The sequence below is a fragment of the Panthera leo genome, chromosome D4 (assembly GCF_018350215.1).
Source record: "Panthera leo isolate Ple1 chromosome D4, P.leo_Ple1_pat1.1, whole genome shotgun sequence".
NCBI classification, from domain to species: Eukaryota; Metazoa; Chordata; class Mammalia; order Carnivora; family Felidae; genus Panthera; species Panthera leo.
In genome coordinates, this window is record NC_056691.1 from 72,594,216 (window position 1) to 72,621,718 (window position 27,503).

Consider the following 27,503-nt stretch of genomic DNA (forward strand, 5'->3'; position numbering starts at 1 on the left):
TGTACAATATCTTACTCCATCATCCAATGCACACATTTCCTTAGCCTGATTTAATTCGTAAAGAGAGAGACAACAGTGAATATACATGAAAAAAAGGTGGGGTTTTTTTCCCCTTCTTTCTTTCTTTTTTTGCCTGTAGTTGTTTAATAAGTGCTGGTATTTTTGTAATGTATTTTATTTCTAATTTTTTTTAAGGAGAAAATTTTCCAGAAGCTCTAGAGTCACATAACATACAACTGAGAGAAATGAACAGATGACCAATGTTTATTTAAGTGATTTCTGCTTCAGTGAAAAATACTATCAGAATCATACCAAACTGACTCATACTGTTATTCTAAATTATCAAGCTTTTGAATATGTATGTAATAAATGTGTTTTACTCTCACTATTGGAAAAGATTAACTGAGCTTTAAAATAGTTTGTTGGTCAGATAGCTATAATAATATACAAGTCTGGCTTCAACTAGTGATGTTAACAATCCTACAAAATAGCCTGTGTTTGAAGGTTCTAGGAGAAAGCATAAAAATTAAAGGAGAAAGAAGACAGTAACTTTTAATACATTTTATGGTAGTTATAAGGTTATCTCAATTTATTTTCCATCTTTCTTTTTTTTTTGAAGATTTTATTTTTAAGTAATCTCTACAACCAGTGTGGGGCTCAAACTCACAACCCTGAGATCAAGAGTCATGTGTTCCACTGGCTGAGCCAGCCAGGTGCCCATTTTTTCCACTTTTAAAGTAAATATAGCTCACTATTCCTTTTTTTATTTTTATGTTTTTAATATTTATTTATTTTTAGAGAGAGAGAGAGAGAGAGAGCATGAGCAGAGGAAGGCAGAGAGAGAGGGAGACAAAGAATCCGAAGTAGGCTCCAGGCTCTGAGCTGTCAGCACAGAGCCCAATGCGAGGCTCAAACTCACGAACCATGAGATCATGACCTGAGCCAAAGTTGGCTGTTTAACCGACCGAGCCATCCAGGTACCCCACACTATTCTTTTTTTAAATAAATTACAGGAGTTAGGAGCTATTGCTGTTTTCAAAAATGAAATATGAATGTTGGCAAATATGATTTTTGTAACCCTTTGACAAATAAAGTTGGCCTATTTCCTAATTACCAACTAGGGCACTTTTACATTTTAATACCAAGATTATTTTCCTTGAGCATATGAAAGAATTCTAAGAAAATTTAATTTCTTTCAAATTGTGGTTTATATACACAATGGAGTACTACATGGCAATGAGAAGGAACGAAATATGGCCCTTTGTAGCAACGTGGATGGAACTGGAGAGTGTGATGCTAAGTGAAATAAGCCATACAGAGAAAGACAGATACCATATGGTTTCACTCTTATGTGGATCCTGAGAAACTTAACAGAAACCCATGGAGGAGGGGAAGGAAAAAAAAAAAAAAAAGAGGTTAGAGTGGGAGAGAGCCAAAGCACAAGAGACTCTTAAAAACTGAGAACAAACTGAGGGTTGATGGGGGGTGGGAGGGAGGGGAGGGTGGGTGATGGGTATTGAGGAGGGCACCTTTTGGGATGAGCACTGGGTGTTGTATGGAAACCAATTTGACAATAAATTTCATATATTGAAAAAAAAAAAAGAAAATTTAATTTCTTTCAAAGGAATACATATGTAGAAGTAAGTACCTAAAGCAAACATCATCATGTCAGTATAATCTCTTTTAAAGTGAGGGTCAGGACTGGGGGAGGGAGTTATCTTGATTTTTATGGACATGTTAATTCTCATATGGACTTCTGTTAAAGTATTATTTTTTTTCTTATCCTGATGGTAATATAAAGATATTGTCTTGTAGCAATTTGTGTGATAGGTCTTGTTTGTTTGTTTGTTTTTTAGTGAGCTCTATGCCCAAAGTGGGCTTGACCCTGAGACCCTGAGATCAAGAGTGAGATGCTTTACTGACTGAGCCAGCCAGTCCCTCCTTATGTGATAGGTCCTTTTATCCAAAGGGACTAGCCCTGGGAAAAGTTTCCAGTGAACTTGTAATGAGCCATTTCGTATAGTTATTGCAGATGATCATACCACTTGCCTTGACCACAACAGACTCTCTGAAGAGGCTTAATGAAGGATAAGGTGACTATGAGATTCTGATTGTGAGCCCCCAAATTTAATTTTGTACCATTGACTTTTGTTCTTAAATGCAGTCAGTAGTGTTGGTCTAAAGTAGATGGTATAATTACACATACTGTTATCTCAGTAACTTTCCTTTTAGCTTTGGTGTTAATTCAGTCAAAAAATGTTTATTGAATGCTACTACTTCTCAAGTGCTTTTCCAGATCCTGTGAGTAAAGTAGCAAAGTCCCAGCTCTTACAGAGCCTGGCAGCCCACTGGAGACAGACAGATGCTAAACAAAGTGTCAAGTAAATATGTGGTATGTCAGATGGTGACAGGTGTACAGAAGAAAATAAGAGCACAAGGGGAATAAAGAATGTCAGAAGTAGAGAAATGGGTTGTTGATTTATTTTTAAAAGGCAGTTTCTTCAAATGTTTGGCATTTGGAGGTTCTTTACACTTAGCATATTGTTTCCTCTTCTGGTGTATATATTTATAATTACTATATAAAGCACTTCATGTGGCTCTCCCACTGTTTAAGCTTTATATTCCCCACTCTAACCCTTCTCCCACCTTCAGACCAGGATCAGTGTTTTACTATCCTTATGATCAGAAGCCAGACTCCCTCTCATATCATTCCCTTTGCACATGCAGTTTCTTCCTGCAGTGCTCTACCCTCCTGTTCTTCTTAACCAAATGGTACCCTTTCCCCCATGGAACAGAGCTACAACATATCTTAAGCTCTATTTGACTTCTTTTGTTTCTGAATTCCTATAGGACCGGGAGGCCATGCCATAAACACAGTGCCTAATCGCACTGTGCCCTGTATGGTCATTTTAATTAATTTTATGTGTGTTAGTCATCTCTTCTAGCTGTGATATAATCTACATAACCATCAGGGACTTGCCTTTGACTCTACCACCACAGGACTTCTTGAAATGCTAGGGAGGGGGGTGGGGGGGTATTCACAAATGTGGATTTATATTAATCCCAACTGTAGTCTCATAAATATAAATCTACTCGCCAGATTTCTTTTTACTTTTTTATTTTTCAAACTTAAAAATACATTCTTATTTAATAAGCTTGTAGACTTATCATTCACTGGTTTATAAAAAGAATTTGAACATCATTTCTCTATCAAATGAAAAGATAAAATATTCAAATGAAAATAATAAGTTAAATATCAAGAAATGTTTTTTATTGCTTCAGATGTATCGCTTTAATAAAATCACAAAAAGAATGTGATAGCTAAGCTTCTTTTTTGTTAAATTGAATGCTACAGCAATAGAAGGAAATGGATCTGAATTTAAATAGAACATAAATCTCAAATTAAATGAGAACACAAGATACTGCACTAATTATGTGTTTTTCCATGCCATCTCCTAACAAGGGAGGAAATAATTGGATTAATGGGGCATGAAGACTATGTAAATAAGTACAGAAAGGCTGTGTATATAAAAACTTTACTCAGGTTCTTTGTAGGAGTTCCTGTGCCACTGCTGAGGCTCTCTCTCAGGCCCCGTTCCAGGTCACAGATCTCTTGGAAGACAGTAACCTAAAACTTTTCCATCTGTTAGCTACATTTATAGAAGGCCCATTTCACTGTACTAGGTTTTATAGTACGGCTTCTCCTTTTGAAAAGCTCATAAGTGATAAGTGTTAGATGGCTGTTGTGTTAGATGGCAAGAAGTAAGGGACCACATTCATTTCAAAGAATGAAGGTCACCCATACCTTCTACCTGAAGAGTTTATTCACTCTCCCTACTTAAAACCAAAGCCTACTTAAAAACAAAAACTACTTGCATACTAGTGACAGCAAAGATCCCTAATACAGTAGCCCAGCAGGGTACAGTATGGGTAGAAGGGAACTTATATAAATTAAAGGTATGGAGGAAAGGCAGACATTTTAAAAATGCATTTCTGAAAGCCACTCATGTCCAGAAGTTCTCCCTTTCCTACCATCCTCCAGTCAAAGCTTGAAACATTCAGTCATTAGAAATATATGTGTAAGGGGCTCCTGGGTGTCTCAGCCGTTAAGCATCTGACTTCTGCTCAGGTCATGATCTCGTGGTTCATGAGCTCGAGACCCACATCGGATGAGCTCAAGCCCCACTTCTGAGTGAGCACAAGCCCCGCTTCTCTCTCTCTCCCTGCCCCTCGCTCACTTGTGCCCTGTCTCTCTCTCAAAAAGATAAAAGAAAAGAAAAATATATGTGTAGGATACGTAGGTTTAAAATTCTTTTGAGCACCTGGCTGGCTCAGTCAATGGAGCATGTGACTCTTAATCTCGGGGTTGTGAGTTCGAGCCCCATGATGCGTGTGGAGATTACTTAAAAATAAGATCTTTAAAATAAATTTAAAAATTTTGATAGTTCTTATATTTATTCATTCAGTCTTCATACTTTGGGTAGCTCTGGAGTGCTGGGACATATGCTGGGTATTCAGGATTCAGAGAAGATAAATACATGAAAAATAATGTAATTAATGGGGCATAAAGACTATATAAATAAGTATAGAGGGGGCGCCTGGGTGGCTCAGTCGGTTAAGCGTCCGACTTCAGCTCAGGTCACAATCTCGCGGTCCGTGAGTTCGAGCCCCGCGTCGGGCTCTGGGCTGATGGCTCAGAGCCTGGAGCCTGCTTCTGATTCTGTGTCTCCCTCTCTCTCTGCCCCTCCCCCGTTTATGCTCTGTCTCACTCTGTCTCAAAAATAAATAAAAATGTTTAAAAAAAAAAAAGACTATATAAATAAGTATAGAAAAACCATTGCTTAAAAATTGTACTAAGACTGGGGTGCCTTGCTGACTCAGTCAGTGGAGCGTGCAACACTTGACCTTGGGTTTGTAGGTTCGAACCCCATGTTGGGTGTAGAGATTACTTAAAATCTTTAAAGAAAAAAATTTTTTTTCTGTGCTAAGCATTCCTTTCTCCTCAAGGAAATCACAACCTAACAGAGAGGTGTGAGTAAGATGGAATAAAATAATAGGGCAGGATAATGGAAGCATAATCCATTTGTCGCCTGGTGTCTCTTGGTCCTTTAAGATCTCAGTAAGATTAGCTCAAATCTCTGTCCCACAGTTTTTACAAACTCTTAATACCTTTCTTTCTTTTTGGGGGGTAGAGTGAGGGGGAAAGGTGAGGTGATGGTTGACTTGGATATTCCTCTTGTTTTTTCTGGCTCTGACCTTCCACAGAGGTAGTTTAGCCATCATTTCACTGTCTGGGAGTGTTTTGCACGAGGTCATTCAAATGTGAACTCAGCCCTAGTTATACAAGGTAGAGTTCTTTGCATGAGAAAAGATAGGTCTGCAAACCTATAGGTAGTTTTGTATCATAAGAGGGCAGTGCAAACCTGACCATGTAGTTTTCTGACCAACTAGTTTTCTTAAGACAGAATACAAAGTCATTAATAAGACCTACAAGGCCTGGTGTGATCTGACCCCCATGGGCTTTCAGACCTCTTCTAGTATCACTCCCCCTTTTTATTGCTCCAGGCACACTGAGAGTCTTTCAGTTTCTCAAACTTAATTTCCATTGCAGGAACTTCTCAAGTGCTGTTCCCTCTGCTCTTCCTCCTTCTATAGTTTATGTAACTGGCTTCTCATTTTTAGGTCTCAACTAAAACTTCTTAGAGAGTCCTTCCTGGAACATCCATCCTTAAGTTGGTCATTTATTCTTTCTCACAATACTCTGTTATTTTTCTTCATAGTATTTGTGTTGGTTTGTCTAAGGTTACCTTATTTGTGTTATTATCTGTTTTTACTCACTCTGTGGTAAATTCCACAAAAGTAGGGACTGTTACCATTATACTCATCCCTGTAGAATGAGCCTACTTAATTCCTAACATGTTTCAGTCACTCATTAAGTGTGCTTGAATGAGTGAGGTGGTTCAGCAGGGATTGATGGATTAGCTGTAGAAGAAAGGGAGAGCAGTGTCAAGGCTGGTGCTCAGATTTCAAGCTTGGGCAAATGGTAAGTGAATGGTGGAGGCACTGATTAGATAGAAGAGCACGTTTGTTGGAACAGAGCCAAAGCTACGTTTTAGGTCTGGGCACATATAATGATTCGTGGCTTTTAGGTACGTTAGGTTCGTGGGAGCCGTAGGGAACATGATTCTGATGCCTACTCATTCACCGTCTGCAAAACTGTATCTCCAATTGTTAAATACCTGATCTGTTTAGAAAACAATAATTTGTACTTCTATGTTTTTGGCTGCTACCTTGTCTTCATTCCGTTTTCTAGGCCTTTGGGGTTTTTAAATTTTTAAATAATGATTTTTAAAGTTTGCTATTTAATCACAACTTCCTATATATAATAAGACCATTTTGCTCATCTCAATGCATGCTTTTTTTTCCATCAGTAACAATGACTCATTCAGCTTGCCTGCTGAATGATATGAACACTTACGAAAATTGGAAGTGATCTTTACAGAATCTTCGTTTGTGTTGAAAACAATTTTGTTTATCATTCATATTAGATAAAAAATAGAACTATTTAGAATCCAAGTTCTATTTTTTACCACATACATTCAAACAAAACTTAATAAAATTTGGCTACTGAGTTTTTGAGGAATGACAAAATCTTCAGGAATGTAACTCTTCTTCATGGAGTAGATTTCATGTGGTGAGAATGCATTCAGTGAACATTTATGGGATCCCTGTTAAGTGCTAGGCACCAGGTTAGGGACTAAAAGTTGCAGCAATCTCATTCATATGTAAAGAACTGGATCTGAATTCCAGCGTCTTTTTAAAATAACTTCAAAATAAGAAACAGAAACAAACATTCTCTTAAATTAAACTACAAGTCTTCTGCTAGAACCACAGTGTACAAAGAAAGACTGCCAGATGCAGTGATCAGTTGGGGATTTGAACATGACACCATGAGACATGTGACTGTAGATCTCGGAGGTGTGAGAACTGTTTTCCACCTAGGATGATACATGCTGAGCAGTTAAATTAACAGTCACTTTTGAAGAACTGGTATGGGGGTGTTTGGGTTGGTCTTGAGAGCTTCCCTGGGCCCTGTTTGACACCAGAGAATAGCAGAGGAGGCAGGACTGAGTCAAGAAACACAAATACACTTGCCATCTTTGTGGGAGGTGGTCTGCCATTGTGATAAGGCAGTGGAGATATACTTGAATTTATGGCTTGAAAGGGCACACTGTGTACCAGAAAAAAGATGGGTGTACAATGATCAGCACTGAGATATAGCCTAGTAACCTTACTGCCCTTCACAGATAAAGAAATAATCATTTAGATATCCAGACCCCTGCCCAAAAAAGCAATCAAGAGACCTATAAGGGAGAAAGACTATGCTGACCATTGACTTTTCTTTTTATTTAAAAAAAAAAAAAATTTTTTTAAACGTTTTTATTTATTTTTGAGACAGAGAGAGACAGAGCATGAACGGGGGAGGGTCACAGAGCGAGGGAGGCACAGAATCTGAAACAGGCTCCAGGCTCTGAGCTGTCAGCACAGAGCCCAACGCGGGGCTCGAACTCACGGACTGCGAGATCATGACCTGAGCCGAAGTCGGACGCTTAACCGACCAAGCCACCCAGGCGCCCCTGACCATTGACTTTTCTATGCTAGCATTGAATTCTACACAATACTTGAGCAATGCTACTATTGTCCAGGGTGTGTGGGAGGGCGGGGAGTATGAGTGGAGAATCTTGTACCTAGTCAAACTGTTGTTCATGTTGTTCAGTTATAAAGACAATAAAAGCTTAAAGACATACTAAAAAATTCAAGACCTCAGGAAAATATCGTTTTCATAAATACTTTCTGATTAAGCTGTTAGAGGACAAACTTTAACTAACTGAAGGAGACTGGCAAAACACTGGTGGTAAGCATTGATTCTGTATATTTAATTGCAAAATTGAGAACAAAATGTAGAAATTATTATTAAAAACAATTGTATCAATTATTTTATAAATACTTATAGTAAGTATCATAAGCCACAACAATGTAGAAGTGTATAATTTTTCAAAAGTTGGGAGGGCACAGGAGAGAGAATGTGGGAAATAGTATAAACGAAGATTCAAAAGATATTACTTAAAGCTACCAATTCAGGTAGTAGGGTATTCAGATTGAAGGTATAAAGGTAACACTAGAAGAACTAAACTAAACGGTAGAATAAAAGCTAACAATTATAAGGACCAAGAAAAATAATAAAATTGAAAATGATTAGTTGGAGGAAGAAATGTAAGTATATGGCATATTAATTTTGATATTGTTTGTAGTGGGGTATCAATATATGTTGTATAAAAATAGAGGATTTGTGATATGCAGAGTTATCAAAATAATGATAACCACTAGAAAAATTAACAAGAGAACATAAACTGGAAGAGGTTTTCTTTACTCCTAAAAGGAGATGACTGGAATAGACGGTCATTTTTCCACCTCTGGCTGTTGTTATCCTGCTTGTGGATGAAGCCAACACAAGGAAGACAGTTCAGCCAAGAAAAAGAGGAGCTGAGCAAGAGCCCTGATACAATAGTCAAAACAGATCCTGGCATATATTATGATCACAAGAACTAAGATTAAATGAAACAAATAGAAATGAGAAAATTAAGAGAGTAGATCCTAAAAGTTCTCACCATGAGGAGAAATTTCTTTTCTTTTTATTGTATCCATATGAGATGATGGATTTTAACTAAACCTATTGTGATAATCATTTCACAATATATGTAATTCAAAACATTATGCTGTAATGTATAAACTTACACAGTGATATATGTCAATTATTTCTCAATAAAACTGGGAAAAAGTCTATACATTAATGTGTAGTATGCAAAATAAATACAACTAATATTAAAACAAAGAAATGAGATAAACTCAGTGTTGACTCTAAAAGTGGATCACAAACCAAAACCCAACGATATCTTATGCAGGTGTTATTGTCATCAAAGAATATATGCATTTCTAAAAATCATTTTTCAAATGGCACACTAAAAAATGACAGAGCTTGGGGCTCCTGGGTGGCTCAGTGGGTTGAGCATCCGACTTCGGCTCTGGTCATGATCTCACAGTTTGTGGGTTCAACCTCCACTTCGGGCTCTGTGTTGACAGCTCAGCTTCGGATTCTGTGTCTCCCGCTCTCTCTGCTCTTCCCCCACTCATGCTCTGCCTATCTCTCCTTCAAAAATAAATAAACATAAAAAAAATTTTTTTAAATGACCACTTTTGGGAGAGACTATTCAAAGCCTATGCAACTTTGTAATCAAGTCACTAACCAACCAAACTAATTCTAATAAAAATACTTCAGTAGTTTAAAAGACATGATAGACTTCTAATAGTGACGTCCTACAACAAATACAGGAATTTGCTGCAAAAAAAAAAAAAAAAAAAGTTTTAAAGGTCCAGTTATGTGAATAATGAGCCACTGTCACTGCTATTATTAACAGTAGGATGACTATCTAGAAAAATATCAAGTTGGCGCCTACTTTTTACACCAAAATAAATTCAGGCAATTAAATATTTAAAACGTAAAAATGAAATTTTAATGAAATAAAATGAAAATGGAAAATGAAATAAAAATGTTTTAGAAGAAAACATAAGAGAACTGTTTTATGGCTTCATAGTGGGGAAAACATCTCTAAGTATACCACAAAATATAAAAAACATTTAACAGAGGTAAGTTCAATACCATAAGTGTGTAATAGTCACAAATACAAAGGCGAACTAAAAAAAAGTATATATTTATCCACATACACATCATTATATGTAACACAAAGAGCTAAATATAATAATGATAACGTTAAGTAAATAATATAATAAATATTAAGACTAAATATAAAAAAAGACTAAATATAAATGAAAAGTCCTAAATGTATCTGTAGCTCCTATAAGTCAGTATAAAAAAAGAAAATGGGCAGAGGCCAAAAAAAATCCACAGAAAGAAAATGAAAAAATATAAGGGGCTAATAAGTATTTGAAAGAAATATTCAATCTTATTTATCATAAAAGAAATGCAAAATAAAACCTTAATAGATTTTACCAATTAAATAAGCAAAGATTAAGAAGTTTGATAATACATTATATCTAGGAAGGTGTGATTAAACCATCATTCTTATACCTTATGGAAGTATAAATTGATACAACATATATACATATAGGGCAATAGCAATATAGCATTTCCACTTTGGAAATTAATTCTGTGTATATACTCACTCATATATGGGGAATGTCATGTATACAAGGATACCCATTGTAGCATTGTTTGTAATAGCAAAAGGATAGAAATAATTCAAATGTCCATCAATAGAGAATTAGGAGATTAGATAAATGTATTATGGTGTATCCATAGAAGAACTTTACAGCTATTAGATTGGGGCAAATATGTATGCAGTGGTATGGAGCTATCTTTAATACACCATAATGGTAAAAAGCAGAGTGTAGAATAGGATGTAGAGTATATTCCACCCCCCTACTTGAAAGACAAAAAATAAGTGTTTGTGCATAGAAAAAATCTCAAAAATTATTCCCAATAGATTGGTAATACTGGTTGCCATGCAGAGGGAAACAAGGAGATGGGATGGAAGGGTGACTTACTTTCACTCTATACCCATATGTAACTTTTAGGTACTGTACCTACTGTATTGCCTGGTCAAAATTTATTAATTTACTAAAATCAAATGAATCATGGTCCATATTGAAAAAAATCTTAATTTTTATCTAGAACGTACAGGTGGCTGTTTAGTGGATGGCAGATCGAAATGTGAAAAGTAAAACTAAAGTCCTCGGAAGAAATAGATCTTCCATTACTTTGGAATAAGCACGATTTTTTTAAATAAGATGCAAAAAGCATGTACCATAAAAGAAAAAATTGATAACTGGGCTATATTAGGATTCGAAACTCTTACTCATTAAAAACACCATTAGGAAAGTGAAAAGGCAAGCCACAGATTGGGAAGAAGATATTTGCGTTATGTGTATCTGATAAAGACTCAAAATTTGTTAAAACCTCTTGCAAACAGTAAGAAAAGGGCAGACAAAAGGGCAACAGAAAAATGACTTGAACAGGCATTCCACAAAGAGAATATTCAAATGACCAATAAACCTATAAAGAGGTGTTCGACTTTATTAGTCACCAGGGAAATGAAAATTAAGACTACAGTGCAGTACCACCCACACCCAGCAGAATGGCTTAAATAAAGAAAGACTACTTAGTTGTTGCCGAAGATACGGAGCAACCTGAACTCTCACATACTCAAGTTTGTGAAAGTAAATTGGTACAACCACTCTGGAAAATTGTTTGTCAGTATCTATTAAAGCTGAACCTATGATTTCCTTTGGCCCAGTAATTCTACTTCTAAGTAAACACCTGACATCATTTCATACAATGTTCATAAAAATTTCATTGGAAATAGCCCCAAACTGAAAACTACCCAAATGCCTGATAGAGTGGAAACAAAAATTGTGATATAGTCACACAATGGAATGTGTGTAATGTACCCACAGCAATGAGGGTAAATTATCTACAACTACAAAACAATATGGATGAAACTCACAATGCTGAACAAAAGAAGCCAGATACAAAAGAGTTCATCCTCTAAGATTCCATTCATATTAGTTACAATAATAGACCAGACAGTTGTATTCTGTTTCATCAGAATAGCTGTTATTTTTTATGAGAGGGAGTAACTGGAAGAAGGGGACATGAGAAAGACCTCTGGGATGCTGGTGGTGTTCTTTTTCTTGATCTGGAAACTGGATTCAATTTGTGAAAATTAATTGCATGCACTTAATGACTAGTATACTTTATTGTATGTATGTTATACCTAATAAAAAGTTTTTAAAAATAATTGGATCAGAAGTTTTTCTAAAACTAGAGATAAAAGCAAGATAAATGTAACAGTTTTATATTTTATTATCAATCTTTTCTGGTCTTTTTTGATTGTATAATTAGCTGAAAAACTATTACTTGACTTTAAGGCCATTTACTTCCCCCTATTCGTGCAAAATGAATAAGGGTTTCTCTACTCTTCCCCCTCCTTTTGTGGTGCATTTCAGGCTATTAGGAAAGGAGTTTTTAGTTTCTTTCTTTTTTTTTTTCCTGTAGATGTGTAATGGCTCTCAACTAAAGATTGAGGCCAAGTAGAAAGAGGAGGAAGGCTTACTTTAACTCTTTTACTCACATACCCCTCAAAAGAACTTTGAAAAAACTATCCATTTAAATGGACACCCAAAGGTTTTCAACAGTTTATTTTTATAAAAAAGAGGGAGAAAATGTTGAATATTTTATGAAATGAAGATGAGGATTGACTGTAACTACAAATAATGTTTCATGTGTATGAAATAGTTATTGAGCATCTTATGAACAAAAGCATGCTGAATCTGAAAGAACTGAATAGAGTTTTAAGCTTCTATCTTGAACATCCTGGTAGTCCTGCAGAATAGTCCATTTCCAGTGAAAAGAACCAACCTTACTAACCTATAACCCCTTCAGAAGTCCTAAATTCACCCCAGTTCAGGCCCAAATACCCTCTTTCCGATGGCAAATTTCACCTATATAAGAACATGTATAAGAACAAAGGACAAGACATGCTATGGGTTTAATCATCAATGTATAAGTTTTGTTTGCCTCCTCAAAGTCTTTTGCACCCCAGAATATGTACCATATTAGATTGGGGATGGCAACATTTGCAAACTCAGTCTTCATCTCAGACAAGTAAGTTTTATAAAACATTCTGTATGAAACTTGAGAAACTAGAAATTTTTTCCCTAAAGTTGTCCATGACTGTTTATTTCTTAGAAAGTCTCTGAGGTTTGAAGACCACTGTGATGGATATTTAAACAATTAGCCAGAATGAACAGCTGTGCTGGCCCCTTTGGCTTTACATGTAAACAGCCAGGGAAGCCAGCCAGCATGGTAAAAGGTTACATGCAAAGTGTGCCTTCCATCTTTTTGAGGGAAAGATACACATCTTTATTGGTGATATATAAACAGTTTTTAACTGGAAGAAAATAGCATAATCAAAAGTCAAGTCTAACGAAGTATAAAATACACTTTTGTATATTGAATTTTAGAAATATGATCCTTCAAAAACATGCCTATAAAAATATCTAATTAGGTAGTCTAGTGAATTTTAGTTCATTTTGTTTTATAAAGTTATGAGGATTTTGGCAATTACACATTAGAATGTCATTTTAAAATAACATAATTATTCATAAATGTGTATAGTAATACAAAAAGTGTATTTTCTGAATAAAATTCAGTTTATTAGAATTCTTATTATTGTATGTGGTTATTTACAAAGACTTCCAATGAGCAACCTTACAAACTAAAATTTTCCTAAATAAGATAAACAGGATAAACAAAATATTTTACCTTTATACTGTAAAATCAGAAATTACATTTTTATGTTGTTTTAAACTAAGCTTGATGCTTGCCTCTCAACAATCAATAGGATAGCCAAGTTTTCTATTGTGTGGTTTCATTTTTAGAATTTCTCTTTTTGAGTTACACCCATGTCTGACATAGTGATTTTTGACAAAACATTTTTATTGTTACTATTGAGTCCAAATTTAAATTACATACTACTGAAAGGAAACCATTTAGATGATATCATTGAACTTAATAAAAAAAGTTGAGTAAAAAATAGAGTAGGGTTTCCATCATAACACATAAACACTAGAACTTTGTTTCTCAAGGGAGTTTCTCTCAAACCTCCTCCTGGGCATGGATTCCTGCCAGCTGGGAATCTGCTGTTGATCAAGCATCCTGAGCAATCCTGAAGCACACTCAAGTGTGAGAACTGGTACTCTAGAGCAACATCACTTAACCGTGGATGATCCATAATGAGAAGAGGCAATTCTAGTTCTTGGTGGAAGAGTATAAATAATAAATAAAATGATTTGTCCAAGAGATACATCCCTTTCCTTACATCTGGATTGTAGTAACCTAATTCAAAATTCGTTGTCCTGTTTGTTACACTTAAGAAGTTTTATCCTCGTTACTTTTTTATTTATTTAAAAAAATTTTTTTTGATGTTTATTTTTGAGAGGAAGAGAACGAACACGAGCAGGGGAGGGGCAGAGAGAGAGAGGGAGACACCGAATCTGAAGCAGGCTCCAGGCTCTGAGTCATTAGCACAGAGCCCCGATGCAGGACTCAAACACATGAGCCGTGAGATCATGACCTGAGCCAAAGTCAGACACTTAACCCACTGAATCACTCAGGCGCCCCTATCCTCATTACTTTACAAAATACCGAATATGTTACCACTTCTTACAAATAGCCCTGCAATTACACACAGAATATTTATAAATTGTGTTAACCTAAATTGCCATAAAGTGTTGAATTAACTACTGCAAATCATCTGTTTGGTAACTTTTAAATATAGATCTCTAGTGATGTGCTAAATAACAAATTTGAATATTTAGTTAATTCAATAAAATGGAACCAGTACAACCTCTGGTTTCACAAATGAAGTGATTCAAAATGAGTGTGTCAGCTTTAATGGGGCCCTTGCACACTGCAGTAGGATGAATAGCACATTTTTTTCCCTTGCATTCTTCCTAAAACAAAGGCTGTTTCTAAAACTCACTCCTCCCACAAACTTTCATGCACAAAGCTTATGTGCCAGTGACACAAGAAGCTCATTTTGATTGTAATGGGCCATACCCTTGTCTAGTACATCATTTGTGAAACTGAAGTTGGCTATTATAATGCAGCAGGTATGTAAATAACATTTGTAAGTGATCTCTATAAAATGGATTCCTTCTTTCCCTTTTCATTATAAGAGGAAACTTTATTTCAGAGTAGAAAGTGCATTGTCTGAACTCATCAACACCCTCTCTATCCCTCCCCTCCCCAATTTGTTGCAGACCAGGATGAAAGAGCAGCTGAGCTCAGCAGGGAGCAGAATGAGAAAACCATCCGGAGCACGCAGACTGCGCTCCGCAATTTCCGCGAGTTCCTCATCTCCAAGTATCCTTCTGAAACAAGAGAGATTTATGTCATCCCTTGCAAGGAGTTGGATGCCTACCTAGCCTCTTTCTTTGTGGATGCCAGGCAGAAGGATGGGTCCGAGTATGAACCCAACAGCTTGGCCAATTACCAGTGTGGACTTGAACGGTACCTAAAAGAACACAGGTATGGCTACAGTATTACGAGGGATAAGGAATTCAAGCGTTCCCAAGAGGCCCTGAAACAGAAGCAGATTGAACTCCGCTGCAAAGGAAAAGGAAATAAGCCACACAAGTCCATGAAGCTCACCTTTGCTGATGAGCTCATTCTGCGGAAAAGAGGACTGCTGAGCCGCTATAATCCTGAGGGTCTTCTCAACCTTGTGTGGCTCAACAACACAAAAGCTTTTGGGCACTGCACAGGATTCCATGGATCTACCTTGAAGTGGGGTGATATCCGGCTCCGGGTAACAGAAACAGGGCTGGAGTACTTAGAGTGGATGGGTCAAGACACTGGTGACCTGAATGCCAAAACCAAGAGAGGGGGGACGGACTCTCGTGTGTATGCCACCCAGCATGCCCCACAGACCTGCCCCGTACAGGACTATAAGGAGTATGCCCAGCGGCGACCTCCTGCCATGCGCTACGAGGATGCCCCTTTCTACCTGTCCATCAAGCCAGTGGTGAACTTGGCAGCTCTGCATTGGTATAACTGCCAAGCCCTCGGCAAGAACAAGCTGGCCAAGATGGTGAAGACCATGTGTGAGAAGGGCAACATCCCCGGCAGGAAGACCAATTTCAGCGTGTATCAGAGCTGCAGCACCTTGTCTGAGGCTCAGAGCAACCAGCTGGTGCTTATCTGTAACAATCTGAGCCAGCAGGCCGCACAGTCAGTGGCCGGGCACTCCAACAGCGGCAATTTCATCGTCTCTGCCTCTTATGACTCTTCCTCAGACACTGCTTGACCAGGTGTCCTGAGCAAGACCCCAGCTTGGTTACTGTGTCCAGAGAAACTGTGGTTATACACTGCTTCTCGTTTCCTTTCCTCGGCCCTCAGTGTTAACTTTATAAAAATATAAATATATAATATATTTTTCTTTTTACAAATAAGCCAATGGAGATAGTTTAGTATTGCTAACATAGTATTTATAGGCTTAACACAAATGTACTTGTGGGTGATTAAATGTAATTACTGTTATAGCCGTTACAAAACCATAGTGGTTCTCAGGCAATACAAAGTAGAGAAGGAATTCCGTTTTTTAAAAAACTGTCAGAAAAGTAACTGAAAGTCGTCCTAGACACGTGTGTCCTCAACGCCTGCTTTTCCTTCCCACCCCACCTCTCATTTTGAGTCTAGTTAATAAATGGCTTTATTTTTTTAAGTTTTAAAATTTTATATTAATCAGGAGGAAACAATACTAGCTCTGCTGCTTACACAGAATTATATTCAGTCAGATCCAGAATATGAGAGTGTTGACATAAGCTCTACAAATTATTTACATATTTTTTTTAGCTGAATTAGAATTTTAGCTCCTGTGCCTCTTTTTTGTAATGTCTGAAAATCTAGATGTTTAGGTAACATCTTTTCTTTTGAGGGCAATAAAGGTGCCATTCTTTTTGAAAGATATATAATTTTTAAATAATATGCAAAGTCCAATATTGTGGCAAAAAAGACTGTTAACAGCTCTTTACTGTTGTGCTTGAACCTGGATAGATTTTTTTTGTTCCCTAAGAAATCAGTTTAAATGAAGTGTGATTTTCAGATTTGCAAAACTACCAAAGCTTTCAAAATGTTCCCAAGCATTAGACTGTATATCAAACATAAAGAGAAGGTAGAGAATGGGAGGGTCTTATTAAAAATCTGGAAGCGCTAGTCAGGACAACAAAAGAGGACTACTCTTCAAAGCCCAAACCCCCTGAATTATTTATTTATAAGCATTAAACTTCAGTCTCTTTTCCCTAGGAGATTACTTAACTCTGTAGTTGAGATCAAAAGAATATTGACACTCATTTGGGGTAACAACATTTTGTTATTGGATTTAGCTGAATTCAAAGCATTCTTGAAAATGTGCAGTTTCTAGTAAATATAAATTTATCTGTGATACCCTGCAATTATAATAATAATAATTTTGGTTAAACAACTCTTTGTGGTGGTTTTCCCAAGGTCTTTATTTTCAAGTCTTAAAGCCTGTGGTGTATTTTTAGTTAAGATCCTTCAATAACAACATAAATTTAGACATTAGGGCGACAATGAAGTTGAGCTTGGTTCCTGTCCTGTATAATCATTAACACATAGAAAATCCGAATCTTAATTGCTTTGTTGGATTCTGTTGGGAAGTATTTGTTCTTTAAGGCAACCTCTTAATTCACATTAGCTAGAAGGGTAGGTGGTATTTTATGTGTTAACTTATTGTACAGCGCGTTCAGGTTTCATTTTTATATGCCTTCCTAAATCATCACAAAAGCTGAGGTTTCCCTTGGCTTGGTAGCTTTTTTCAACACCAAGTCATAAACACATAAAGACTCATTCCTCTATATGGTGACCTTTCCTTTGGTTCACGAGTAGAAAGTCTTCTGTGGACTTTTTGTGGTGGAATCAACTTCATTTCGTGACTTTTCCTCCATAGAGAGGCATCCAGAAATAAGAAAGGGTGGAAGATATCTTGTTTTATTTATTTATTTTTGTATTAATGATGGCAGCCACCATTTTTTAACTAGTGTGTATGCCAGCTCTGTGTCAAGTGACTTACATGCATCATTTATATAATAGTTACTGTGTGAAAATTAGAAAATTTAGGTAAGCATAAAGAGCACAAACACTCATAAATCTGCTGGCCCAAATAACCGCTGTTAATATTTTAGTAAATATTTCTTTAGACATTTCAATACATACATATTTATTTCTGTACACATCTTTCATCCTTTCAATCCTTGAAAGCTTAGTTACCTTCATTTTATGTTGAGATCAAGACAAATCAGTTATTGTTAAGGAAATGGTACTGTCTTCTGACTTTTTTCTGTTTATCTTCCTTAGTTCCAACTCAGAGTCAGTTTCCAGTGATTTGAGCCAGAAATGGGGACACAGTGTTTTCCCATCTCTCAAGGCTATCTGATTAGAAGGAATGCTGAGTGACCTTTCATGATGGCACACTGTGTCCCCTGGTGCCCCCTCTTCTGTTCATTTTGAGCCACAGGACCTCTTTCTCCCAGTTCCCTTTACAAAACTTTCCTTATTCTATACCCTTGTTTGTAAGTGCACAGGACAGCCTACTATAAAAGAACTCTTAAAAAAATTTTTTTAATGTTTGTTTATTTTTGAGAGAGAAAGAGTATGAGCAGGGGAGGGGAGCAGCAGGGGAGTATGAGAGTGAGAGGGAGACACAGAATCTGAAACAGGCTCCAGGCTCTAAGCTGTCAGCACAGAGCCTGACGTGGGGCTTGAACTCAAGAACTGCAAGATCATGACCTGAGCCAAAGTCAGAAGCTTAACCAACTAAGCCACCTAGGTGCCAATAAGGCTGTTCTTAATGGGTTACCTCTTGTTTAAAAAAAAAAAAAAAAGGTTTTTGTGAAACACTTAAAATGTGTGCATTTTATTTTTGCACTGACATACTTTTAAAAATTCTTAATATGTTTTTGACAGCAAAGTAAGTTTGTCATGAGGAAGAAGGGCAGTGAGGATATACTGAGAAAGCAGAATTAGGGAATTTTGCATTCCTATTTGTGTTGATTAAGGCACTACAATGAAAATCTCTCCTATTTCATTCTATTGCATTTTCATTCAGAAGAACACAAATTGAGAATGTAAATTACTTTTTTATTTATTTTTATTTTGCTTTGATAACTCAAACCAAATAGGAACATTGTGACATTTAGATTTAGAAAGCTTTTCTGAAGAATGGCTTGGTAGAAGTTTAGCTGAATTACAGTATCTCTTTGCATTAATGAAATTATGAAAAATTATCTGCAACTACCTCTAAATTTTGTGTTTTTATATAAACAATACTGAAGACATGCTATTGCCAGATGCCATTTTCATTATTTGTTACTTTAACTTAAAAGAAGTTATGTTCATACTGTGGCACTGGTACATGCCAAAATATCATTCATGTGCTTTCGTGAAAATTCAGCAGTCCAGTAGGTGTTCACTACAACTGAATGTGCTGCCTTTCCAGTCAATCCTGTGATTCATACAAAAACCATAAAACCATATTTGCAAGGTTTACAAACATTACAAGTCAGTGTAATGTCACGTAAGGAATTCTCCAGTGCTCCTCACATGACTCTGAAAGTTGTGCACTGTCTACAACAAAAGTGTCAAGCCCATCTGTCAGCATTTGAGGGGAGATAGCTGCAAAATTCAGTCTTTCTTCTATATTCATGTGAGTGACTGTTGAAAACCTTGGATGGTAGCAATTGTTTTTAAAACCATAAAATCTGAAAAGGTTAGAGAAATTCAGGATGTTAATCCAACAGAGCTTATTCTTAAAATTCCATTTATTCTCCTAGTTAGTAGGGGTGGTCTGAATATGGTTTGTAATACGCCAGCTACTTAAAATATTTTTCTAGATCTTTTCCCTGTGTTAAATTTTCCCTATGTCAATTCACTTTCCCCTGTGTTAAATCACTTCCCAGAGCAGTAAACAATAGTCTGAAAATTTTCTAGAGTAGATCAAGTCTCTTTGGTTTTTCATTTAGATCATTGTTAGCTGAAACTTTCATCACATTAATTGATCTCAGTCATATGGCTTAGCTTTTAAGATGTCATGACATCAAATAACTTTCACTGAGAGAGAATTTACAGCCATATCAACAGATATTTGAACACCTATTGTCCAGACACTGGGAAGGGTACAAAGATGTGTAAAACAGTCCCTACCCTCAAAGAATTTATAAAAGATACTGTAATAAAAGTTTCATTTCATTTTTGAGAGCTCACCAAAAAAGTCTCTGCCGATACTCTTTTTGCATCATTTCCCGAATTCGTACTCATACAGTTTGTCTATTATTCAGCCACTGAATATGTTGGTTTGCTGTGGAATACATAACACTGCTTTGAGTATTTTGACGAGAATCTTCCTTAGAGCCTGTTTTAAAACCAATATGAAGGCAGCCACTCCTGCACCATCTATTGGGTTCACATAGGTGCACACATGTACAAGAATGTGCAGATTACCATCACTATCGTTTACTGAGTACTTAACAGTATGCCAGAGTAGTAAGTGCTTCTGTAAGCTGTTTCACTTAATTCTCACAATAGTCCTGAGGGTAAGTGTGATTATTTCTCCTTCATAAATGAGGAAATCACAGAAGTCAAATGGGTTGCCCATATCATAGCTACTACATAAGAGCATCGGGATCTGAAACCAGATCCAGATCCTATTAAGTTCTGTCCTTTTCGGCTGAGGCAGCTTGTTCACAAGGTGATTTGCTGTGCATCTGTGGACTCTGAAGTGATAAATTATACATGAAATCCCTAGTGTAATAAAATCATCAATATACATTCAATTCCAAATTGAGAGCAGTGCCATCACCTGGCATGTTTGTTGGTACAACATTGTTTAGGCCTCATTATTTTAATTATTTTGATATAGGACATTTGGCAGTTTGTTTCTCCCTTGGCCATGAGTAGAGAGCATAAGTCTGTGTCACTTTTTAAAGGACACTTAACTTTTTCATGGAGGTGAGTGTGTGTACAAGTAATTATATTTTTAAAAGTGATTTCCATTTGTTTTTACCCCCAAATAAACCAAAAACTCAATTTTAAGAGAGTTCCTCATAAATCAGACAGGGAAAGGGAAGGTTGGGCTCTTAAGCCCAAAAGCCAGTATTGCCAGCCACCAGTTACTGAGCATTGATTGCCGGTCTGCCAGGGAGTTTGATCTTGCCTGCAAATTTGGTGCCAGCAAATTAACAATATTTAATTTTTTAATGTTTATTTATTTTAGATAGAGACAGAGACAGAGCACAAGAGGGGAAGAGAGGGAGACACAGAATCTGAAGCACACTCCAGGCTCTGAGTTGTCAGCACAGAGCCTGACCTGAGGCTTGAGCCCATGAGCTGTGAGATCATGACCTGAGTTGAAGTTGGATGCTCAACCAACTGAGCCACCCAACCCCCACCCCCGACAATATTTGATAGAAGAATTTGTTGTTAATATTTTGGGTTTTTATCTATCGAGATTGTTTTTGGGGTGCCTGGCTGGTTCAAGTCAGTTAAGCCTGTGACTCTCGATCTCAGGCTTGTGAGTTCAAGCCCCATGTTGGTTGTGGAGCCTACTTAAACAAACAAACAAACAAACAAACAAACAAATAAATAAATAAATAAAGATTGTTTTTAACAAAATTTTTGAAGAAAAATACTATCCTTACGAGTCTCAGAATTAGACCAAAACCATTCAGATTTTCTCTAGTTGGCTATCTCCATCGTTCAACATATTAGAGGCAAACACTTCTGATTTTAATCAGGCTTCTTGTGACTGGTTTTCTCTATCTATAGGAAAGGAATATTTTGATCTGTATTTCTCTAACCAAAATAGAGCTATAATACTTAGCATCTATAAATAAAGACTCTACTATGTGATAAAGGAAATAAATTTCCAAGCCTAGCGGAGAAGTCAAGAGGAGTGTATGATTATTTATTGCAATAAGCTAATTTTTAAAAGGTTCATTTATGGAAAAAAATGTTATAAACACTAAGGAATTAACAAGTTCTCTACCAATTAGTTTTAATAGATTTTTTTCTCAAATAGAATTCCTTTATATCAGATCTTGGCATATTACCATATGATAAGGTACAGATAGAGAGTTGCTTATTAAGAAACATACCATTGGCAACGGGATCCTCAGTTGTCTTTTATTTTTCCCTTAATGCATGGAATTCAACATTGCTTCTCTTCCCTGCTCAGATCTGGCTGAGATGAAATGAATGCATTTTCACAAGGCAAAGTGATGAAGACAGGATGATTTTAAGAGATCCTTGCCATAGAATATAACTGGGACATAAATATACTCCATATATCATCTTTGGTTAATGTATTTCTAATGATATAAAACAGAAAAGGGGATGATATTGGCAAACTGCCAACAACTCTGATTTCACTTCTAATCAGAGAAAAGGAAGTTAATAAAAATTTATCATGCTTCATCCTATTTGTAAATTAATCAGACGGAGGGAAACACCTAGGTTGGTATGAAAGATTGCATTATTTTTAAAAGACAACATTTTAATACAATTGAGTTGGTTTGTAAACCATGACTTTGTTGAATTACACTCAGTATTAATGAAGTCAGTATTAATTTGATCAGAATATTAATTAGGTCAGAATATTAATGTGAACCATCATCTTTGCTGAATTATAGTCCTAGAGGCTGACCAAGAGAACCTCGAGTCCAGTGCTTTTCAGTGCTATGAAGAATAGGAGTCACCATGTCCTCTTGGGAGTAGAGGACAAAGAGGTCAAGGAGTAGAGATTGCAAAGGGAGTCCTCACGCTGATTCCCCAGGAATTCTCATGTTCCCTACGCCCCTACCTTCCTATTTTGAGACTCACTAGACTGAATGAGCTACTACCTCTATGACACATCCTTCACATGGGGAGTCTGGAAAATAAGATTGGAAACATCTAACCTAATCTACCCCTCTTTTTTATAGAAGAGAGGAACAGTCCTAGAGACATTAGATGAATGCCCAGGTGTACACACCTTGTCAGAACCAGAACTATAACCTAGGCACCCTGACTTCTAATCCATAGATCAGAGTTTAGGGAGGGAAAACAACCCTGCGTTTCCACTGAGAAAGAGTATCCTTTTCTTGTTTTCAAAATTGTAATTGGTTTTTAAGCCCTCAGTCAAGTTTCTATTAGAAGTAGATTCAAGCTGCTAGTTTCCAAATAGGCTATTTTTACATGTGAATTGTCACTTTTCATTGTATAGTGTTATATCTTGATTAGCAACTTCTTTTTGAAATTTAATGGAATAATCTCTAAATGTAATCATTTTTTAACAAGCATCTCTCCCCATTCATACTTAGTTTTCATTTACAGAGGGAAAACAAACTACAGTTTTCAAGTATATGAATTCCAATTATAGATCATGAACTAAAAAGTAACTTTTTGTTTATTGTGACACTCATTTGCATATCCAGCTTCATAGTACCTATATTATTAGTTTTGAATGCAGTCTATAATGTCCTTTTTTATTCTATGGAAAGGTTAAAATATCATCTTGAAGGTTTGAGATGTATCTTCAATCCAAAGGATCAAACTTCTATCAACATAATTAGGATGTTTCTGAAGTGAATTTAGTTAAAGATAGGGAAGAAAGAGAAAATGGGAACTAATGGAAGACCTATAGCAGGAAGATGTAGAAATACAAAGTATTTGTAAATTCTCTGATTATCCTGCTTGTTCTTCTAAAAAAGAATTCAAGCATAAATGAAAAATATTCACAAATTTTTATTTTACAAATTATATTTACCAGATTATAGTTGAAGAAAAAAGGTGAAATTCTAGGATTTTTTTTTTTAAGTACAGTGGAATTGTCTTTTGAATGCAGTGTTGAATTTTGCTAGACTTCTAATGTTCTCCTTTGTATTACACTGGAATTAGAGAGTATTTTTACCATGGTACATCCATTTCAAAGAGCTTTGAAAATGCTTTGGCATAATTTATTTATTTGTGGTAAGTAGAATTAGGAAGACATCAGCAATATAGAACCTTAACAGTAATTGCGCATACTGTACTTAAGTGATTTTTATGTCTGTTTACTTTCTGTAATTCTTACATTTTATAAATCAAATAACTTAGTATACTTCCACTAGAAATTAATTTATAATGGATTATTTATACTGGATGAAGTAGCAGGTCCATTTTAGTATTAATCCACTCAGATTAACTTTATCTAACTGAATTTTTATATCTACAGTTCATTATATTACAACTTTTTAAATAGCATTTATAACAAAAGAACTTTTGTTTTATAAAGTATTTGTTACAAAAAAAACCCATCTTGCCAAAAACCATTACAATTTCTATGCATTGTGTAATATTCAGTGATGTCACTGTTGAGATTTGCATGTTGTTATAGGTGCCCTTTCCTATCTGTGTTTGTGATGTTTATGTGGAATTGTTAACCATTGCTGCTATCACTTATTGTAGCTAAACTGAAGAACTGTGCTAAGAGGCTGTGCCAGTCAACAGTTGTATGTGTGACTTGTGAAAATGTGTACTTAGTTGTTTAATATTTTGAGCCAGCACTTAGTGGCCTCTACGGAAGGAAATATTGTAGTTGTCAAGTGGTGCCAACTTCAGCATCTTGTTTCACATGTGTAAATTCCACGTCAGATTTTCTTCCATACTTTCCCCCAACTCTTTGAAAGGCAATGTTTGCAAAAAGAGAAAGCAAGAATTTTTAGCTTTTTCGGTACTCCTCCCACCTCAAATCTTTTTTTGTTCTTCTGATACTTGAACACCTTACAGAAAAATCCTATGGAATGACAATGTAGCAGCTTAATTTACTTTTATCTGGTTATTTCTATCCAGGTAAATGATGTAATAACAGAACTGTGAGGTGCCTACCTCATTTTTGTTGGTTATCCTGGCTTATTGTTTGAATTGCTTTTAATAAGAATTTTTAGCTTTTCAAATTTATTTATTAGGGACTGTGGAAGTCTCAGAGTTCCCAAATAATTAACTTTTATATTCAGCATTCACATGGGCTTTATAACCTATTTGGCTGCCTTATGACCATCAGAATTTTTTCATACCCACCTGTCGTTAGTTTTTCCTAGTGTTTACATCTTGTGTCAGTATTTCCAAACAAACCCTGCAATTCGAGAGAAAAGTGGATGAATTCTATGTTTTGTTAAAATTCAACATGGGGGAAATATTATACATTTATACTCAAACTGGAAGGGAAACAGTCATAAAATGTTAAAGAAAAGTAGGCTATGTTCTTAAGAGCATTTTAATACCAACATGTCAAAATTCCTTGCTTAGTGCAGGGTTTCATTCTGTCTGCTCAATGGGTTTATAATTATGAGATTTCTTTAATCTCCTGAGTTATGTAGAGGCTTTTTGTGTGACTGTCAGATACATGGTGACAGCCAATGCTGTATTTGGAAACATTGCTGCTGAAATTGCTGATTTAATTTTAAGAATATTAAAACTAATTAATCAAGGCCCCTGCCACTCCTTTGCTTAAAGGAAAAGAAGGGCAGATTTTAATTGTGAGCCTTTTCTCCAGAATATGCTTTAAACATTTACCCCTCGATGGAGGTGATAAAGCAATAAAAGGAAACTCAATTATGTATGTTCTAAAGAAGTTCTGCCCTTGTCCAGTGGCCTCCAGAATAACACTAAAGTATTTCTTGATTCCTGCATTGGGGGTTTTCAGGTGAGGTGTTTATACATAGAATTTCTTTTATATTTTGGACACCAAAGATTATGGCATGATAGATCATGATGATTAACGGTTTCTATTAGATAGCTGTGGGCACGTTTATTTGAATCCTGCTCTTGGATTTTTTTTTCCCATTTTGGATCTTCTTTACATTTTGTATGTCTGTCCTAAGGCCCTTATGCCCAGGGCAACTTTTAAGTAATACATATGTATTTATTAGGTTTCTAATTTATATAGTATATTTCCATCATGACTTTAAAACTTTTTTTCACTGCTAAAATTAGACCTAGATTTGCCAGATAGCCCCCTTTTTCGTTGTGATCTGAAAATGTAAATGTAACCCCATAGGCCTGAAACCTGGTAAGAGAATGACTGGAAGCATTTTGGATTCAACAGAATCACTTAAATCACTCATTTATCTGTTCAAATGAAGAACTTTGGTTGCTTATTAGAATGAGTGCTGTATTCAACTTAAATAAGATCTTCCTTATGAAGATTTCTTTCATTCTACCACTTAGAGGTTAATTGGGAATAAAAAAGTAGATTCATCAATTTATTCAGTATAATTTAACTCCAGACATTTGTTTAAAACAGAAATATACCACCACAGTTAATACTCAGAAAAATGTTATGAAAAATGGTACTGTTCTTTGAAGATACATTTATTACTCCCCCCACCCATTTGGTAGAGTGTCATTTTTGGTATATTTTCTGGCCACTTGACTTTTAACTGACTTACGTGAAAAAAAGCACATGTGTGCCTGATGTTCATTCTAATCATATTTTAAAATTCTCTTTTAAACTGCTGCAGTTATAATTTGTGAAAGAGGAGAAAGGTGAATTGAAATGGAGGGAAATTTCTGTTAATATGTTAAAATGTGTGACTTTGATGCTCTTGGTTAATCCTCTGCCAGTTGATATTTGTATTAATATGATAGACCTTTTTTGTTAATAAGAATATACTGTTGGCTTCATCTTTATTTTGCTGCTCACTGCGTTTCACACTACAATGTTTTCATCTTTTTCAGCTCACTGTTTTTGCTTCATATTTGTCTGTGTACTTGTGCTCTAAATAAAATTCTAGTTTTATGTCCCAGTGGCTTATTCCATTGTGTGTATATTGGCCTCTAACGTCGTGTAATTTTCTTTTGCTTTCAGTATTTGTTGATACAGCCTAAAACCTATGGAAGTAAGAAAAAAAATCCAATAAAATCAGCTAATGAGCATCCGTGATGTCTCCGTAATGACAGCATGCTTTAGTCACAGTATTTTGTCTGTATTTGGATATGACCAGTCTTCCTTCACTTAATAAATGGTTTTCTGCAAAGCTGGCTGGCTGCTCTTTGTAGCTAAAACAAACGTTTTTAAAAACATAGCCTCATTTTGAAAAAAAAAAAAAAATTGTCCTGGTCACTGTGCCTTAGGCCCCAGGATATAGTCAATGAATATCAGGTGTTGTTTCTAACCGCTGAGGAGGGGAAATCTTGGAAGAGAGTCATTTCTACATGTGTGCATTCAATGCAGCCCATAGGGTAGGGAAGACACTTTAGAACAGCTGAATTAATCCTCTGCTTCCTGGATCCCCAGGTCCAAAAGTCCTATTAATGAAACAGAAGGCTCCACTGCAAACTCCTTGTCTGTGAGCTCTGTTGGCCAGTTGTACGAAAGTTACACCAGCAAAGTAGATGTCAGGTTCCGGACTTCCTCGTTTTTAAGAAAGTCTTTTTGGTCATAATTCTCCATGTGCCATTTTTTGCATTTAGCTTATTTGATGGCATTCTTTGAGCAGAATAGGAATGGTTATTCAAAATGATTATCACTTCAGACATCTTTGTTATGTCACTAAAATTATTTAATAGAGAAAAATGTTAAAATAAAAAACCAGAAAATATAATGTTCCTTATCCCAGTCATTGGTTTTGCCAAAATGCAAATGTATTTCATTCATGTCTATGAATAATCCACCAGTCTTTACTCATAGAAAGCTGAATATTGCAGGGACACCTGGGTGGCTTAGTCGGTTGAGCGTCCAACTTCGGCTCCGGTCACAATCTCACAGTTTGTGGGTTTGAGCCCTGTGTTGGGCTCCCGGCTGACAGCTCAAAGCCTGGAACCTGCTTCA

The 27,503-nt window shown here is 36.1% G+C and overlaps 1 protein-coding gene across 3 annotated transcripts in view; it reads left to right on the top strand.

Moving 5' to 3' along the window:
• KIAA1958 (KIAA1958 ortholog) overlaps window positions 1-27,503 on the top strand; it is a 153,737-nt gene that overhangs the window by 96,218 nt on the left and 30,016 nt on the right. Inside the window, exon 3 of one of the 3 annotated variants that reach the window (XM_042912405.1) lies at window positions 14,902-17,205. The exons of 1 other annotated variant lie outside the window; for it this stretch is intronic. In XM_042912405.1, the coding sequence (XP_042768339.1) occupies window positions 14,902-15,947 (1,046 nt within the window). In that variant the 3' untranslated portion in view covers window positions 15,948-17,205. Of the gene's footprint in view, window positions 1-14,901; window positions 17,206-27,503 lie in introns of those variants that run through there. One more of the 3 variants, XM_042912407.1, reaches the window with a different exon arrangement.